Source organism: Danio aesculapii, chromosome 7 (assembly GCF_903798145.1).
Source record: "Danio aesculapii chromosome 7, fDanAes4.1, whole genome shotgun sequence".
Taxonomy (NCBI): domain Eukaryota; kingdom Metazoa; phylum Chordata; class Actinopteri; order Cypriniformes; family Danionidae; genus Danio; species Danio aesculapii.
In genome coordinates this window covers 50742960-50762591 of record NC_079441.1, presented here as the reverse complement: position 1 = coordinate 50762591, position 19632 = coordinate 50742960, and the positions used below count along the sequence as shown (strand labels likewise).

The window sequence follows — 19632 nt, the reverse complement described above, 5'->3', positions numbered from 1 at the left end:
TGAAGATTGTGGCTGTTTACAGCGGTTTGATGGATAAATATAAATTTGTAGCTAAATTGTTAGCGGTGCCAAACAGCATTTTCTGTTGTTTACATCCTTGTTTACTTCCTGGCTACAACATACCGTTAACACTACAAACTGTGCATGTAACTGATCAATTTTAACAAATAAAAACACTTACAGGTTGTGTGTCACAATCCACAGCTTCTTCTATTGTGGTTGGAGCTGCTCCTCCTTTGAGGAGTTTTAGCTGAATCCAGCACTGAACTGGGAGAGCTTCTGGAAGCTGTCCTCTGTCAAATGCTAGAGCTGTATCTTATTTATAATTCTCTGGAACATAATTTAATTAAACTGTAAGCACTTCTGTCTTTATGTTGTGTCCTTTGGAAGCCGAGATACAGAAACAGAATGAGCTCTGTGTAAATAGCAGCATTTGGACGCCATTTTAGCTTTCTCTGCTATAACATTACAGCGCCTCCGGCCACGCCCCTTCACTGCGCAGGGTGTATGGGCATGGTGTATGCTCCTAACCTGAAGCGTTTGTGATCTCACTAGCCCGGATGTAAGCTTTGCTAAGCTAACTCTGTAAAAGCCAATGTCTCCCTTTGCATTGAACTTTGAGCATCTTACATTCAGAGATGTTGTTTATGTTCACACAGCTACATTACACATCAACTAAAGTTTAAAATATGATACCGTAGTGGACCACCACTTTAATATGATCAAAGTATACTGCCAAATATACTGACAAGCATATATATATATATATATATATATATATATATATATATATATATATATATATATATATATATATATATATATATATATATATATATATATATATATATATACTGGTAATGTAATTTCTATTACAATTTCTGTCATTTATTAAAATGTAAACACAAATGTTGCGATTAAGTCATTAAATATACAAACTTAATAATATAAATATTATACAAGAATACAGTAGCTAACATTAAAATCAAGTGTATGTTGTCAACAATGCAAAATTACTACAGCCCAATGCATATCACCCTGCAGCCCAAGCCTGGTTGCTCACTGTACATGGTTAGTACATGGATGGGAGACCATTTAAACTAGCTAAACTAGATCCATATAAGTGGTGTTAGACAGGCCAGCAGGGGGTGTTCAACCTGAGGCCTGTGTAGGTTCGAATACCCCAGTATAGTGGCACTATACTGTCAGTGAGCACCGTCTTAAACTGAGGTTACCAACATTAAACCGAGATCCTGTCTCTCCATGGGCATAAAAATCTTCTGTATAGCCATATACAATAAATGTGCTATAAAAAGGTACATCACATTCACACATTCACAAAATTAGCATACTTTAAAGAGCAAAAAATGATTATTTAAACATTTAGAATTAAAGGGATCCCAGTATGCGTTTTGACAGACTGTATTATAAGTCTCAGGTCCCCCAGAATGTGTCTGTTAAATATAAGCTCAAATTACCCCATAGAGCATTTGTTATATCATGCTCTAAATCCTAAAGTTTACCCAAGAGTGGTTCCCAAAGTGGGGGTCGCGACCCCTCTGGAGGTCACAGGATAATGAGGGTGTGGGGGACTTGGTGCTTTCCAAAAATTTAATTCATTTTATTGAACTATTAGAATTAGCATATTTTATCGATAACCCACAGAAGATGAGTATAGCAGTTAAGAGTTACTTTAAAAAAAACAACATGCATGTGTTGTGACCCCTGGGGTGATTACTTATATTAAAGACACAGCAATAGCATCAGATGCAGCAGATTGACTTCGTGGCACCAAGTTAAACTTTTACAGCACTCACATACATTAAAATAAATACAGGCCACAACTGAACATGGAGGATGATTTCTGAGTGGCGTTCTACAAAATTAAATGATGAATAAACTTGGGCCTATTGGAGTGTGTGTGCCATTGCATGCAAGGTTTGTATAGACCAATTACCAACCTACATCACACATGACATCACACGGGTCCCCGGTTGCAAAAAAAGACAGGCTGCAATAGCAAACTTGTCGTGTTGTGCAGTAGGAGGCCAAAATCAAAAGTCCAAAAATAGAAAACTTAACTTTTACTATACACTACACTGCTTTAATGCCAACTGCAGACGTCTTTGACTAAAAGGGAGCTGAATGAATTGACGACCTAATTAGAAATGCTGGACTCTGCAGTTCTCATGTCATATCAGGTAAGCTCACGTTATGCTGAATCATTCACATTACTCGTTTTTGATTGCAGCAATGATTTCAGCAAAAACAGTTACAAATGGTTAATAAACTGCAGACACTGAATGCTAAGAATGAAATGTGAAAGTGTAAGTTATTAAGGTAAAGTTGGTTTTATATTCACACATTCATTCAATGACAACTTGTGACACACTCCCTATATTGTTTACCACGGCACTTTGAACTTTTGAAGTGTGACTTAAAAACAACATTAACACTGTTTATTTGACTGTGAACAATGTTGTACTTTGATGGTCATTGGCTGCTAATATGATTTTGCTATTTAGAGTGCAAATAATACTTTTATGAAATTATATTATTAAGGAGAAAGAACGAATGTGCGAAAATAAAACCAACTTTACCTTTATGTGTAAGTTCACATACCCTGCCGTAGCGGTGTAGTTCACTGTTAGAATGCTGTCATTTTGCTTGTTGATGATTAATTACCCAGGCCTTGTATAGTTCCATCTTCTTCCTTGTCTTTGGCTAGGCAGAACCTCAGTTTTTACACTACATAGTGTTGAATCTGGTAATCATGGAACATTATTTCTTGCACATGACCACAAAGAACAACATTGTTGGACTTCAATGAGATTGTATATTTGGGGCTGAATGCTTGGTCTTTTCGTCTTATCCAATATTCATTGGGAGGGTGCTATCGCTAATGGACCTGTCAGATGATCGCCACTCACTTTAACGTTAATTATGCATAATCACGGTGCTTATCACTGAGTGACGAGCTGTTATAATATGCTGAAAGCATTATGTCAATAATACATATAATATGTAATCAATATATCTTTTTTCTAAGACAACAACAAACTCTGTACCGCATCGGATGTCATTCCCTCACTGTAAATGCTAGCGCTCCCAGTTTTTTTCTGCCACCTCCCTGCGTGAGCATCCTGAATGTTTACAAACATGGTAATTGATCTATAGGTATAACCACCTCAGAGCATACTGGGGGTCACGAGTCACTGGCATTGCTATTTTGGGGGTCGCAGGCTGTTGGGAACTCCTGTTTTAAATGACCCTTTTTTCTATGCAGAAGCCAAAAAAAACACACTATTTTTTTGTTTTCCTCTTTAAATGCAAATGAGCTGCTGCACTTAGGCACCTTTCATGAAGAGAACTGTGCCTTTACAGCTCATGACTAATACTATGGCAACAACACAAAAAAGATATGCGTTTCAAAGTCTTGCCAGATTAAACTCCTGACATTGAATTTTTCTGAATGCACAGACACAAAGTGCGCACACAGGAAGCTGACTGTCAAATGGTGCATCTCTTGAGTTTTCATTAAAGCTAGGTTTATTACATACATCAATTAAGATTCAAGAAGAACTTTATGTGCATATTTAACACAATAACAACATTTATTTTTAAGATGAAAATGCAGTTTGTAACATACTAGAAATGTCAGGTTGAAAATGCAGTTAAGCAAAAGTGTATCTGTTTTACTAATCCTTCCATATGTCTGGGGGCCAAAAGTATGTCGACCTCTGCTACATTACAGCACTATTGTGTCATAGTAAGAGCTAGCAGGACAGCCTGTAGTGTATTACACACACACACACACACACTTTGGTCTAGTCTCAGAGCCAAACACTTTCTTGCCAAGAGTTGCACAACTGCCTAGAGATGGGACGCCAGGACAGGAAAGGCGAGCAGTGACTTACATATGTTCAACATAAAATCACACACAAAATGTCTGCACAGCACAAGTTTGGCTGAAGAGAATGTGCTAGAGCTGAGAATTGCTCCAGTTATGGCTGTAGGCATCTGGCAGACAGACATGAATAAAGTTATAAAGTTCTGTGAGAAGACATCTTCAGTGCAAGGGCTGGTGTCGAGTCCAAGATCTTTCACCTCCAGAAACTCTTTCTACGTTTAACATCCCTGTTGTTTCTGGGGCTAGTGACTAAGAAGGGTTTCTTAGTCACTAGCCCCAGAAACAATAGGGATGTTAAACGTAGAAAGAGTTTCTGGAGGTGAAAGATCTTGGACTCGTTGCACAACTGATGCATTTGATTTCAGACAAATTGATTCCTTTTGTGCTTGTTTTGTCTTTGCTAAGATCAGAGTAAGAAATATTCAGAGGCGAAATGGGAATATTTGCCAAAATACTGCATCAGAGATAAAACATTCATGTAGCTATACATATGGTTAAGATGCTATATGGTTAAGATGCTATAGTGTGCGATGATTCAACGTGTTAAATTGTTCTCTGATATCTACATTTTATGTCATTTATAACCACAAGAATTACCTCTTGAGTGAAAATATTGGGTTTGACCATATTTGGAATGGTTGTGAATATTGATGAGCTCTGCTCTGATGCTCACACATGTGCAAAATAGCCATACTTCAGTATGTATTTTTTTAGCTAGAAGGAGTGAGTGGCTTAAATGAAATCAAAATTGCTATAGAGTTATGTTGTTGATGAAATATAAGTTATAATTATACTTGAAAAAAGGAGCCCAAAGAGATGTTTTTAGAGTTGTATTTTTGGCTTAATGTATCTAAAAACATAGGAAGGAATTAATATCAACCTCTGCATAAATATGTAACTTTTTAAAGTTTATTGGTGTTCTTCCCATCAAGAAAAATCACAGTCTAAAAAATCAAGAGCTGAGTGATATGACATGATGCATAAATGTGCATTCAAAATTCAGTGTTGGGCAAGCTACTAGAAAAATATAGTGAGCTAAGCTATTTACACCCCATTCACACGGGGCGTCAGCTTCAACGCTTCCCATTAACTTTGAATGGATGACGTCAGGCATTGCCGTACCGCAATGTGCATCTGTAGGCGCCGCTTCAGAGGCGTGGTTCGCTGCAGAAGTTGCGACTTGCTCAACTTTTCAAGCACCGACAGAAGCATCAGCCAATCAGATCGCTGTATACAAATACACCTGCTCAGACAGTGACCTATTGCCCACTAATTTCATTGGCTGACGCTGCTATGATGATCGCGTCAGCCCCAACTTCAGACACACCCTATGTCAAGTGTTGACGCTGAAGCCCCGTGTTAGCTACTCTACTTAAAGGCCCAATCCCAATTCTATCCCTTAGCCCTTCCCCTTACCCAATTCTCTTTAGCTTGAAGGCATAGGGTTAAGGGGAAGGGGTAGATACACCTTTGAACGGAGATTTGTCAGGACCACACTCAAAACCAAGGGGTACGAAAATTTCCCAGAATACACCAGCTAAAAGGGCAGCAGCTGCACACAGAAGTCAGGAGATGAACAAATTAGTATTTTTTGTCATTATTACGAATTTTTACAACAAACAAGCATGTTTTAATACATTTATAACCACGTTCGTGTTTCACCATCATGCTTAAAAAAAACGCTAAAATAAAAAATGCTAAATTTCGCTATTTATAATCCATAATCATAACTCCTGTATAGCAGTCTCACAACATTGACACTCGATGACATTTGAATACCCTATCAGAAAAGTCTAGTGGCTGGGAATGACCTTTTTACAGTGTCTGATATAATGCTAATGTTGTTTTTGTGTGTTTACATAGATGAATATGGCCACTGTGTAAATACACAGTATAGTTATGATCTTACTGCCACATCATTATGATAACATAATATATGCCTTCAGTGATTTCCTAAAGATAAATACCAAAAAATAACGCAACTGGAATAACTACAGCAGTCGCCATCATCAATCTCATATGAAGCAAGATGTCCCAATTCTTAGGGGTACATTTTAAAGCCCTTTCCCTTCACACTTTGTTTCAAGCGCCAAGGAGAAGGGCATAGTGTACAAAAATAGAATTGGGATTGGGCCTTAAAATGTAGCTTATTTACACTAAAAAGCTACCCTCTGGGAAATGTAGCAAGCTAAGCTAAAAGCTACTTGACAAAAGTAGCTTAACTACATTTAAGCTATTTTTGCAATTTTCATTTTTAAATCAAAGCAACTTAAATCCAAGTCAATCATATCTTTGTGATTAATAAAACTGTCAATGAAACATTTGAGGCAGAATTGTTTTGTTCAGTTATTTACTGTAAATGATATGCTGTACCAGACAGAAACAAATTATAGTATATGACAGCAATAAATCCAATAAAACCAGGTTTAACACATTTAAAATACCAGCATAATTTTAATTAATATTTAGGAATGAGCATAATATTGTATTGTATATTTTCAACTCTTCATTAATGAATTACACTACATAGTTTCAGTAGAAACTATCATGAACTAATAGTACTTACCATTGTATACTTTAGTCTTTATTACATCTTAACTTGTACTGCTCGAGGTATGGTCACGAGCAATCCTGCTTCAGAAATAACTCCTCTCCCTCAGGAGATGGTCATCTTTCCATCAAGAAAATTTCTCATGTTAGCCTAATTATTTGGTGACGTCACCAACCAGTGGTGCATTTACCAAAACCATCGTTAGCCAACTAAGGTCGCAAGTTGCGTCGTTACAAACATAGCTCGTTGATTTGCCGTTTCCCAAAGCCATCATTCCAACGAACATTCGCAAACTGCATCGCAAACTTGTGCACTTGCAACTACACCTTTGAAGCTGTAGTTAGAAACATAGTTCCTGGCTGTGTTCTATTCCCAGTTATCCCCCCTACACCCTATTCATTTAGAACATTCTAACATAAACTTGGAATGATTAAAAATAAAAAAAACATTCAAGTCATCACTCTTAGGTGTAATTTGCTTTCAAAGTATTTTTATTGTTCAGTTTTAGCGATCTTCACGTTTACAATTGCGCTCCCTTCACAGCGCACTTGGAAAACATTGATGCTATTCAGAACATAGTCGTCACTCTAGCGAAAGCTATAGGTGACCTATTATTTAAAAAACAGGAATTCATGTTACATCTCCAAAGCTTGTGAAAACAAAAAACATAGCATATACATTAATGCTTTAAATTTATGGTCGCTTATTTATTACGTAGCCTATCTGTAGCCTATTGTATATGACATGACATGTTGGTTAGCACATTTCTGCAGTGGTTTACATGTGTCAAATTGTAAAAGTAGAAAAAATGTAATAAAATAAACAACATTCTACTTTAATAATAATAATAATAATAATCTTCATCATAATTAATATTATTAATAAAGTATGTTTTTTTTCATTTCCTAATAAATAATAAATATAAAATTTTATTTCTTAATAAATAGCCTCAGTATTTATTGATTTATATGATTTATATATGATATTAGAATATGTGTTAGCTTTTGTAAGTGATTTTAAGTTTTAGAATAGAATATGTAATGTTCAACTTATCAATAATATTAGTAAAGCAAACATAAGCCCTATATGTGCTGTTTACATATATTCCAATTAATATGGAAAACAAGTGCATGTTTTTACCAAAAGTAATATTGGCCATTTTAAATGCATGTGTGTGTAAAACAATATAATTTACACAAAGAAATTATGGGGTTCTTCTATAAAGAAGTTGTTACTCCACCCCATTTAGAGCATCATTTTGGGCGTTTTACACTATAACTAACGTAGTTCAAACAATGGATCTGCGACAGAGAAACTAAAGGTTTTGGGAAACACTCCTAACTACATTGTTCTTTTCCCAAACGATGCATTGTACTATGATACTTCAGCCGTGAGTAATGTTGTTGTTTGGGAAACGCACCCCTGAGCGAGAGGTGGCAGTAACACAACAAAAAGTTTGTCGTCGACCACGGAATAACAGGAAAAGAAGAAATTGTCATCCTCGCCATCATAGGGATTGACTTTCATTGGCTAGACACCCGCCTCACAGCTCCGTGAAAGTCGGTGCAGTCACTTATTGGTCCACGATCAGTAAATGTAGGTTGTGTGGACGCTACTGCGCTATTAAAAAAATAGCTTCACTACTGAAAAGGTATTTGATTTAGAAAGTAGAGATGTCACGCTACTGAGAGGTGTAGTTAAGCGTGACGCTACTGCCCAACATTGCTTATACTCATCAGTTTACATGTGTTAATTGCCTCATTACAAACGTGTGTGGAAATTTTCACAATATACATGTTAAACTAAAAAAAAGGTACATGTTAAGCGGACCATGTACATTTTTACATCCAAAGTTTGTAATCCACCTCTCATGAATTTTGTATCCTGACAATGAGCTGTAATCACATGAGATACTTCATGTATGGTTGCATAATCTGAGAGGTCTAAAATGACAGTCTCGTTTTCAAAATAAGAGTTCCACATAGATACTAAGTAAAAATTAACTTAAACATTCATTTTCTTTTCGGCTTAGTCCCTTTATTAGTCACGGGTCGCCATAGCAGAATGAACCGCCAACTTATCCAGATATGTTTTACACAGTGGATGCCTTTCACTGGAAAACACCCACACACTCTCATTCACACACATACACTATGGACAATTTAGCGTACCCTACACGCCTGTACCGCATGTCTTTGGACTTGTGGGGGAAACCGGATCACCCAAAGGAAACCCAAGCAAACATGGGGAGAACATGCAAACTCCACACAGAAATGCCAACTGACCCAGCCGGGGCTAGAACCAGCAACCTTCTTGCTGCGAGGCGATCGTGCTACCCACTGAGCCACCGTGACACCCTAACTCAAACATAATGCAGAAAATATTGTTGTAATCTCATTCTGAAACATTTCAACCAACCAAGTCTGCCTGGAGTGTGCATTTTAATTGTCAGTGTCTGTATTTTGTTCTGATTTGCCTATTTTTCACTGGGAGTTTAAACTCACAGGATTTACAATAAGGAAAGTAAACAATGTTGCTTGAGGCTCAAGGTATGTCATTTCCATTTACTGAGCTTTGTTCAGCCTTGCCTACACTGTAAAAAATCCTGATTGCCTTAAATTTTTATGCTGAATTAAATTAATCTTATGAGTCCATTGAACTTATATTATGTTAAACTGACTTAAAACAGCTTGCGTAACTTACAAAATTAGGTTAGAACATAATTAACTTAGGTAAATAAGTTACTATGAACTAAAAACATATGCTGTCATGACTAATTGATCATATAATTTTTACAGTGCAGGTAAATCCAGATTTTCTTTCTATGGGAACTTTAAGTGACGATGCCAACATAAGTTTTTAGTCATTTAATTAAGTTCTATGAGAACTCAGAAGCCCAGACCAGGACAGCAAAAGAGGCCAACAATAAGACAGTCTGAAGTGTCTTCTGCATTTCAGCTGAATTTGAACACTCGGGCCCACTCGCTTTCTCCTTCCGTCCTCCGTTTCTCTGATCTTCAGTCTCACTCATTCCATCTATCCTCTCTCGCTCGCTCTTATTAAAATTCCAGTTAATCTTGCAGACTATAAAAGACACTGAAAAAAGCTATGGCTTCACTCAGTTCACAGCACTCTTCACACGTTGCCTCTAAAAGTCAGCAAAATTCCCTGTATATAAATCTTCAAACATTAATATGAAAGTCGCTGCAAGATTTACATCCATAATCTGCACCAGATCCATGACACTTCACACACAACCATTCACAGCTCCGTGAAACTCTCAGCAAGAGAGACAAAGTCATATATCCCAGAATAAATAATGTTTATGCATTAAACAGTAAACTTTGAGAACTTCAGACTTCTTAGCTGTACAAAAACAGCCCATTATGCTGCCTAACATCATACTCCACACCGGTATTAGCACTAAAACTGATTGAAAAATGGAGTGCAAATAAATTAACTGCTAACTTATTCTTTGTTATACACATTTATATTTACTCACTCAGCTGTTGTGTGAGTGGGTTTGTTAGTGGACTAATAAACATGTTATATATTTATGAACGAATCAATGAACTATTGATTTGTTTTTCTGAAGCAGATTAATTCAAGAACAAAACGTGGAAGTGTTCCACTATAATGCACAAATGTTTACTTCAGCATCACTCATTATTATTTCCTTTCTTGCAAAACTGTTGTATGAAATCAATATTTTCTGCACTGTATCATTATTGCACTGTATCATCATAAATATGAAAATAAATACCATGAATTTGTTTTAATTTACCTGATAAAAATAGTTGCTTTCATAATATGAATTGCAACAGCATTTAAACCGCATCACAGTGAATGCTTTTGAAATATTTTGTTTTATTTTTGCAAACTCAGAGACAATGCCAGCTCACAAATATAAACCACAATATTATATTATAAGAGATGATAAATAGCACACATCCCTATTTAATAGTGTTACTGAACAAGTGTTTTTAAAGTCTGGGTTTTAATGTCTGACTATTTGCTTCTGCATTTGGAGTGGTTGTGCTTCTCTGTTAACATATGCTTGAGTATTCTTTACCATGACCCTCTTACCATTAGATTGCTATGAAGAAATTATGCACAAAAAAGCCCCGCCCCCACTTAATATTCTATTTCAATTGAATCTACATTAACTACTGAAATTAAAGGGGACCTATGATGCAAAATCATCTTTTGGAAGCTGCTTGGACTGGAGTGCAGGTGTAGTGTGTCCACAGTCATATTGGGGTGATATAAAGACAATAAGTCTCTTTTTTTTTCTGACATTAAAATAGGATCCAAATTCCTGCAATTTTGATGCCGACCACAACATGACGTACGAGTGCGGTTTCCCTACTTACCGAATTGACAGCAACATATTAATATGTCTCCTTAGTAAAGCATATAATCATATCAACAAGACAGTACATGCGCAAAGCAACTGGGATTAAAAGATCTGTTCAGCTCTCTGTGATCATCAATCATCATCAAATGTGATCAAGAATGAGTTTTACAAGTTTAAAACGTTTTTAAAACAGTTTGTAATAAAATCAGTAAAATTGCTGTAATTCATTACCACAGCCGCATGTCAGTACAATATTAAAAGATGCTTTAGTCCCGGTTTGTCGACGTTAAATCAGGTTTATTTTGTACATTAACATAAGGGATATCCATACTGTAGTGGATATTAATGTGTATCCTGTCACATTTGCCAAGCAAAAACAGTAAAAGTTAAACACGTGTGTGAGTGTGTGTTCTGTGAACTTTGTAACAACATTGTGTGTGACACAATAGCTTGAATTAACTGCACAAGCATGTTAAATAACCAATGGGAAAGTTCTTACTGTAGTATTTCTCACAAATGGGAGATTTGCTTCCTTGGTGTCTGTCACTGTGCAGTTTATCTGATGTGAGACGCAACAGAAGGAAACAACAGAGCAATTAAGAGATCTGTATGCACACACATTTGAGAACAGTGGGCGGCGAGAACCAGCTCATTTGCATTTAAAGCCACAAGCAACAAAAACGGCTACAGTGTGCTCAGACCTCAAAATTCCAATGTTCTGAAGGGTATAATAACAAATCTGATGGGTATTTAAGCTGAAACTTTACAGACACATTCTGGAGACACAAAAGACTTATCCTAAATCTTGAAAAAGGGGTCAAATAGGTGCTCTTTAACGTCTCAGCAACTTTAACTTTAACTCACGCAGGCTTTAACCCTATCACGTGTGAGTTTTAAATACTCCAGCTGATCCTCCTGTGTGAGTTTATTTTGTGGCCGTTACTTAGACTCCATTGCATTTTAAAGTTCCCGTGGCGACACGTTAAGTTTATCACTTGACCCACCGGGCCCAATGATCTATCTATATCCCATATTTTGTTTCTGTTTGCCCTTTTCTTTATATATTGACAAATGTTCTTATTATATAGTGACATTTCTGATACTCCAATTGTAAAATATGTGATGGACCAAATATATTTTGTCCTTTAATCAGCTTAATAATGATCGTATTATTTGTTATATGTTGGACAATGGGCGCTGCCATTGTTTCTATAAGAGATACAGCTATGATCAGAAGTTAACGAGAATCCAATCTAGACTTCACTCTCTCCTGCAGCACAGTGAAGTCTGGATGAGATACAGTTACTCACGTCAATATAGCTTCATTTTTGTGACAATGTACAACAAATAATATTTTTAAATTACCGTGAGGGTTATGTTTGGGGTTGAGATAGGGGCAGACGCTAATAAAATGCAATTAATGCATAATTTAATAAATAATATAAATACTTCTTAACTTCTGATCACAGCTGTAACCCTTTTACAAAGCACAGGAAAGATCCAAGCTGCTGGATTTACATCATGTTTATTCATAAGTTTCTGCCAAAATACATGAAGGTAAGCAACTGTTTATCTGTGAGAGGAATAGAGAAAATATTCTAGTAACATAAACAGTGTGTATCTTACGGGAGCAAAGCACATTGTGCAGTCATTTTAAAGAATAATTATTTCAGTCTCCGAGGAGTTCTGCATGTGTTTTACAAACCTTAAATGATATGTTTTGCTTGTAGTTATGTGTATTTGAATGTCTCAAACCTCTTTCTGTCCCTCATCAGTTGATGACGTGAGCTCTGATCGTTCAAATCACACCGGTGTGATTGTACGCTTCAGAGACCAGCCCAGGTTGTTCACACTGGTGTGATCGTACCCTTAAAAGGGTTAAAGATTTACGTTATATGATAGCAATCAACAGAAATGATCAATCACAACTGAATAACCAATATCAGACAATCTCTAATATCAACCGTTTACAGATTCAGGATACATCCTCAAAAAAGAAAACCCTTATCTAGTAGGTGTTAGTCCAAAAGTTGATCCTAGGTCCTTTCCTGATCCAATTTTCTCCTCAACTGTTATCAAGGCAAAATTCTGCCTAAATCTAACTCTTGAAAAAAAATGTAAAAGGTCAGAACTTTTAAAATAACCCACTTGATCCGTCGGTCTTCTGCCTAAATACACACATACCTACATTTGGTCTTGTGACTTTCGCATGAATGCCTGTGGAATGAGGCGGTAATCGCTAGAGTTGACTGACATTCAGGAAGAGCTGAATCAACTGTCAGCTTTCATGCATGGCGCTGGTTCAGTCACTGTAAAAACAAGTCTCCAGTCTGCTCCTTCACCTCTGTCCCCATCAAACAGTCTCCAGAGGGACCTGACCTCAGTCCCCACACCGCAGTGGGGAAGAGTTCCCAGCCAAAGAATCTGCTTCATACAGAGATCCGCATCATTCATCTTCAACGTGTCAAAGCATGGCGAAAGTTCAAACTCCTAATGCTTCACCATTACAGTATTAAACAAACACACTACCACTGATCTCCCCCTGAACTCCAAGGGCAATCTCCACACTTTGTTTCTGCTGTGGTCTGCCACTGTAAAATGATAAGGACGGAGGAAAAGAAAGACCCCGGCGCTCTGCCAAACGTGCCGAGCTCTGGGTTAAGCTAAACAATGCGGAGAGGCTTTCTGTGATAAGACAAAGGAAATGGATGGAGGAAAAATTCTGCACATCTTCAGATGGTGAAAGTTGGCAGGGTTTATCCTATTTTAGAGCACAGAGCAGTGTGGGAGGCGTCAGGGGGAGTAGATGCCAAATGCGTCTCAAATGCAAATGGGAAAGATCTTAAAAACAACAGCTTATGATGCGAAAGTTGAACACACAGCCAAGTGTGAATGCGCTGATATAATAAACAGTCTCTGTGGCATGGTCAGCGCATTTGTTTACTGTTCATTAAGAAGTAAAAGTGTCATTATCCTACTACTTGAATAGCTGACAAGTGACATTGAAATCCTTCTATCTGTATCTTTTGTTTGTTCTCTACTTTTGTGGCAATGACATGTGGGTGCAATTGCATGGCATCTCTCTCTCTCACCAGCGCAGCCTAGATACTCATGTAGTAATAATAGTAAGAACAAGCAGCTCACGTCATAAATGAGTGTAGTAAAAGATGCTGTGATTTTATTCTGGTACATAAATTTATCATGGTAACCATAGTTTCCAAAGTACCATGGTTACAACAAGTGCAATAAGACCGCTTATGCTCATGCGAATACATTAAATTGATTGACAGGAAGACTATTTTGAAATGAATATTTAAAATTAACTATTTAAAAGTAATCCATCGGTCATCATCAAATTTGAAGACCCATGTGTGACCTTTGGCCATTTTTATAATGTTTGAAGCAAATTTAAAATACACTGCCTGACAAAAGTCTTGTCGCCTTTCCAAGATTTAGGAACAACAAATAATAACTTGACTTTTGGTTGATCGTTTGGTATCAAAAGTGGCTTATATGAAAGGCAAAGGCCTCTATAATACGCTTTTTTTATCAAAATAAAATCGGATCATTCCTTGATTTTTAATTATTTAATTAGGACAGTAAGGTCTGACTTTGCTTAGACAAAAGTCTTGTCACTTAACAGAAATATGCAGTATAGAATATAAAGTCATGGTGCAGTGGAAAAAGAATGAATATTGTGTATGACTCCCATGACTGCATCCATACATCTCTGCAATGACTCAAATCACTTATGAATAAAGTCATCTGGAATGGCCAAGAAAGCGTTCTTGCAGGACTCCCAGAGTTCATCAAGATTCTTTGGATTCATCTTCAATGTGTCTACCTTCATCTTACCCCAAACATGCTCAATAATGTTCATGTCTGGTGACTGGGCTGGCCAATCCTGGAGCACCTTGACCTTCTTTGCTTTCAGGAACTTTGATGTGGAGGCTGAAGTATGAGAAGGAGCACTATCCTGCTGAGAAATCTGCCCTCTCCTGTGGTTTGTAATGTAATGGGCAGCACAAATGTCTTGATACCTCAGGATGTTGTGGTTGCCATCCTCTCTGCAGATCTCTCGCACGCCCCCATACGGAATGTAACTCCAAACCATGACTTTTCCTTCAACAAACTTGACTGATTTCTGTGAGAATCTTGGTCCTAATAGGTCTTTTGCAGTATTTGTGATGATTGGGATGCAGTTCAACAGATGATTCATCTGAAATATCTACATTCTGACACTTTTCTACGCTTCTGACAACTAGAAGTCAAGTTATTATTTGTTGTTCTTACAACTGGGATCGACAACAAGACTTTTGTCAGGTAGTGTATGTGACCCTTAAATCATAAGTCATAAGTGTCATATTTATTGAGAATTAAAAATCTGAATACATAAGCTTGATGAATACTTTGTTAGGACATAAAAATATTTAGCTGAGTTATATAAATATGAGCAATCTCAGGGTTCAAAAAAATCTAAATACTGATAAAATCACTTTTAAAGTCGTCTATGTGCTTAACAATGCGTATTACTTATTAAATGTCTATATATTTACAGGAGAAATTTATCTTTACCTAATATCAAATCAAAAAATGTTTACCTTATTGCCACTTATATTTTGTAAAATAACACATGCTGTGCCATTGACCTTATTCTTCAATGTGGAAGTGTGCTCGTTTTTGTGATTATTTTAGGACTTTCGATTCAGTTTCTTATGGCAGAAGTGACTAGGAATAATAAACAGCAGAAAACGGTCAAACTGCTTGTTCTACAAACAAATGTGTTCATGACTATACAGACAAAGCAGAAAGATAAAATTTTATAAGAAAATATCAATATAGAACATCAAGCAGCACATCGAGCCATTTTAACATCTAAAAATGAATGGAAGTGAATGAGAACGGAAGTCTTGAGCCAAAAACATTCATATGGCTGCGCCCACTCATACGCAAAGAATAATGTGAATATTGTGGCATACAATTGAGCTGTGATTTTGTACATTTCAACAATAACTTCTACAGCAATTTCCAAAACACCTGTTGAACTGAAACAAAGTAAAGTGATGGACTTTCTTCAGTGAGGATAAACAGAGTATACACTGGAGTTGTAATAATAAAAAAAAAAAAACATGAGCAAAAAAACATATTTCTATATGCAATGGCATTTTTTGGCAGACAAAAAATATTTACTTTCCCCAGCAAGAAACAAATAGTAATTTTGGTCACATTTTAAATAATATGTCAAATCAAGCAGACCCTAGTTGTACACATGCAAAATTCTTTCAACTAAAAAAAGTTTTTTTGCTTTGGCACTGCAGCAATTTTACGTAAAGTATTATAATGTTATGTATATGTCTTTTTTTTTACTTACATTTTATATCAAGCCTCCCTTGGACAGGTGTTAAGAGTCGGCTAAAACATTTAAATGCATTTGGTTTGTCCAGTGTAATTGTAACGTCCATGTCAAATAAACACTAAACAAAATAATATTAGTTAGAGAGTTTTGCTAAAAGTTTTATTGAGATGTACTGTTGGTGATTGGATGTGTGCTGGATCGATTGAGTAGCTTTACAATAAACAAAATTAAGACCTGTTTAAAATTATTTAAGACTTACAAGACAATATTTCAGTGAATTTAAGAATTTTTAAGACCTAAAATTTAGTTTTTGAAATTTAGGAAATTTTAAGACCCCATGGACACCCTGTGCAAAAGACCACCCTTCTTCAAGGGGTTTAGTTCGCTAGTTCAATTTAATCACTATTAACTCACCCACAATTAGTTGCAAACCATATAAGTTTGCTTAATCTGTTGAACACAAATAAAATATTTTAAATAATGCTGAAAACCTGTAACCATTGACATCCATAGGAAAATCATATACTATGGAAGTCAATTACTGGTTTATAACATTCTTCAAAACATCTTCTTTTGTGTTCAACAGAAGAAAGAATGAAAAAAAAAAGAAACCCTTAAAGAATTTGGAATGGTTTTAATGGATGGTCCCTCTGGGTCTCTGCTAAAAATATTGGTGGCATGTGAAACCATCTCAATTAAATGTTCCAAACCACACTAGATTTAATAGATAAATGATAATGGTTTGCTGTGTCTTTGCATTGGTTTGGTGGAAACCAACAGATAACAGTTTTTTTAACTGGACATTTGTTGCTTCTTACCAACCTTCCCATCTCCATCTCCCCATATATTTACATTACAGCCACAGGGGAAACTGCTACATTTAGAGTCTTGCAGATATGCTCTATGCAATTAATAAAGACGTTATTGTTCTCAAAATATGCGGAGCTCCTCAAGAATGAATGTCAAGTGATGTTGTGTTTACACTGTTTCGAACTGCGCGCGACGCTGTTTGGCGAATGTATACATCAGCAAAGACCTTGAACTTGACAGTCAAGTGAGCAAACAAGTCACACACACACACACACACACACATCTACAAGTGAGCATAAAGTATTGAAAAGTTCCTACTTTTGGCCGGCGGCTTGGTAGCCAGCGCTGCGATGTGTTTCTGCAGGTTGGTAAGTTTATTCTCCAGCGCTCCGGAGCGGTAGCAGATGGAGGCGAGCTCTCCCTCCAGCTCCTCCAGGATGCTCACCGACTGCCGGGATAAATCCGACAGCTGCCGGAGCACCGCGCATAGAGTCAAGCCGCACACATCCACCAGATCCGTCAGCACCGCGCCGCGACTCCGGCACACATCTTTCGGGACTATGGTCCTCTTACAGAAGGGCATCTTTTCTGCTGTGGTGAGCGGTGGTCAACTCCCTTCAAAAGTGCGCGTTTCGCCAACGCCGAGCACTGTTGGCGGAGACTCTTGCTCGGGATTGCGCGTACAGTAGAGGCATTTTATGCATTGTAATTGATTGTCCACTGTGAGGAGCTCTGCGGTTCACACTGCAAAAATCACAAACTCTCACAAGAACTGCGCCTGAGAGAGAGACCTCACCCACTCGTGCAACAAGACCCTATGAGCGCAATCTTTCACCAAAACTCAGCTATGCTTTCAGAACGCCGACTAGTTCTGCGCATGCTCACAAAGTGTGTCTTAAAAGTGATTCCTAATAGACTGAGAACAATGAAAGTGATGCAGAAATCCTCCCTTCAGTCACTACTCTAACCTTGCTTTTGGCCATCCCTGAATACACATCTGGTCCAGTGTGTGTGTGTGTGTGTGTATGTGTGTGCGCACGCTCCACCACCCTGAACCAGAACTTGGCTCACCTAGATGTTTTGTTCATCCAGTCTTTCCACACTGGACCGCGAGAGAGGGCGTTCAGTCAAACTGGTGATGAGGAGGAGGAGAAAGAGACCCAGAGTCCTCCATGTTCCACAGTCTTATCTTTATCAGACATGTTTCTCTGTGGCTTCACGTGAAAACGTATCTGGTATGAGGAATTGATTGGAAACATCTGGGCCTTGTTTTGCCTGACTGTATGACTGTCTTCATTGTTCCCGGTTCCCCACCCTGCTCCACATGGCCCGAGTGCATGACAGGAACCACTCCTGGTGGACCTTTTCTTCACGGTAACCCTCCTCCCCCTCGTTTCACTGAAAGGACTACTTTCTGCTCTTGTGTTCCTGCTTGCTTTTCATGACTCTTGCGATAGGCTGTTTCTGCCAAGTCTGATTTGAGGGAGTGAGGTGGTCTGGCAAGACTCAGATTTCATTTTCATAATAGTATGTTTTTGTAAAAACAGGTCCATGGAGCAGCCAGACTCAAACATTATGATGGAGGACCAGATACCATAGTGATGAGTGAGGGAAGCAGAAATCATAATCTGACCTGATGTTTGGTCTTATTTTTCTCTTTGAAATGTTATTAGGATGTAAGGCCTTTACTGATGTCTAAAAAAACATGTTAAATCATATTACATGACATAAAAGCCATAATTATATTTCAGTCTTAAGACTTGTTGAAATCTATATCATGACAAATGGTATAATTGATGAGTCAAAATATTGATATATATTAGGTCATAATTATGAGCTACAAATGCTATATTATTTCCACTCATGCTCATTCATTCATTCATTTTGCTTCGGTTTAGTCCCTTTATTCATCAGGGGTCGCCACAGTGGAATGAACCACCAACTTATCCATTTTTACATTTACATTACATTTACATTTACATTTAGTCATTTAGCAGACGCTTTTATCCAAAGCGACTTACAAATGAGGACAAGGAAGCAATTTACACAACTATAAGAGCAGCAGTGAACAAGCGCTATAGACAAGTTTCAGGTGTGTAAAAGTCTAAGAAGCAAAACATTAGTAGAAATTTTTTTTTTTTTTTTTTTTTTTTGAGAGAGAGAGAGAGAGAGAGAGAGAAAGAGGGCACAGTTAGTGGTATAGCCAGAGAGGCAATTGCAGATTAGGAAGGAAAGTGGAGACTAAACAGTTGCGTTTTTAGTCGTTTCTTGAAGACAGCAAGTGACTCGGCTGTTCTGATGTAGTTGGGGAGTTCATTCCACCAACTGGGCAGATTGAATGTGAGAGTTCGGGAAAGTGATTTCTTCCCTCTTTGGGATGGAACAACGAGGCGACGTTCATTCACAGAACGCAAGTTTCTGGAGGGCACATATATCTGCAGAAGTGAGAGCAGATATGAAGGAGCACAGCTAGAGGTCACTTTGTAAGCAAACATCAGAGCTTTGAATTTGATGCGGGCAGCAACTGGCAGCCAGTGCAAACGGGTGAGTAGCGGAGTGACATGTGCTCTTTTGGGTTCATCAAAGACCACTCGTGCTGCTGCGTTCTGAAGCAGCTGAAGAGGTTTGATAGAACTAACTGGTAGCCC

The 19632-nt window shown here is 37.5% G+C and overlaps 1 protein-coding gene across 2 annotated transcripts in view; it reads right to left on the bottom strand.

Moving 5' to 3' along the window:
- Positions 1-17813, bottom strand: part of nhsl2 (NHS-like 2) — a 140623-nt gene extending 122810 nt beyond the window's left edge. For both annotated transcript variants that reach the window (XM_056462116.1, XM_056462117.1), the window contains exon 1: positions 17303-17813. In XM_056462116.1, coding sequence (XP_056318091.1) covers positions 17303-17567 — 265 coding nt within the window. In that variant the 5' untranslated portion in view covers positions 17568-17813. The remainder of the gene's footprint in view (positions 1-17302) is intronic.
- Between the last annotated feature and the right edge of the window lie 1819 nt (positions 17814-19632).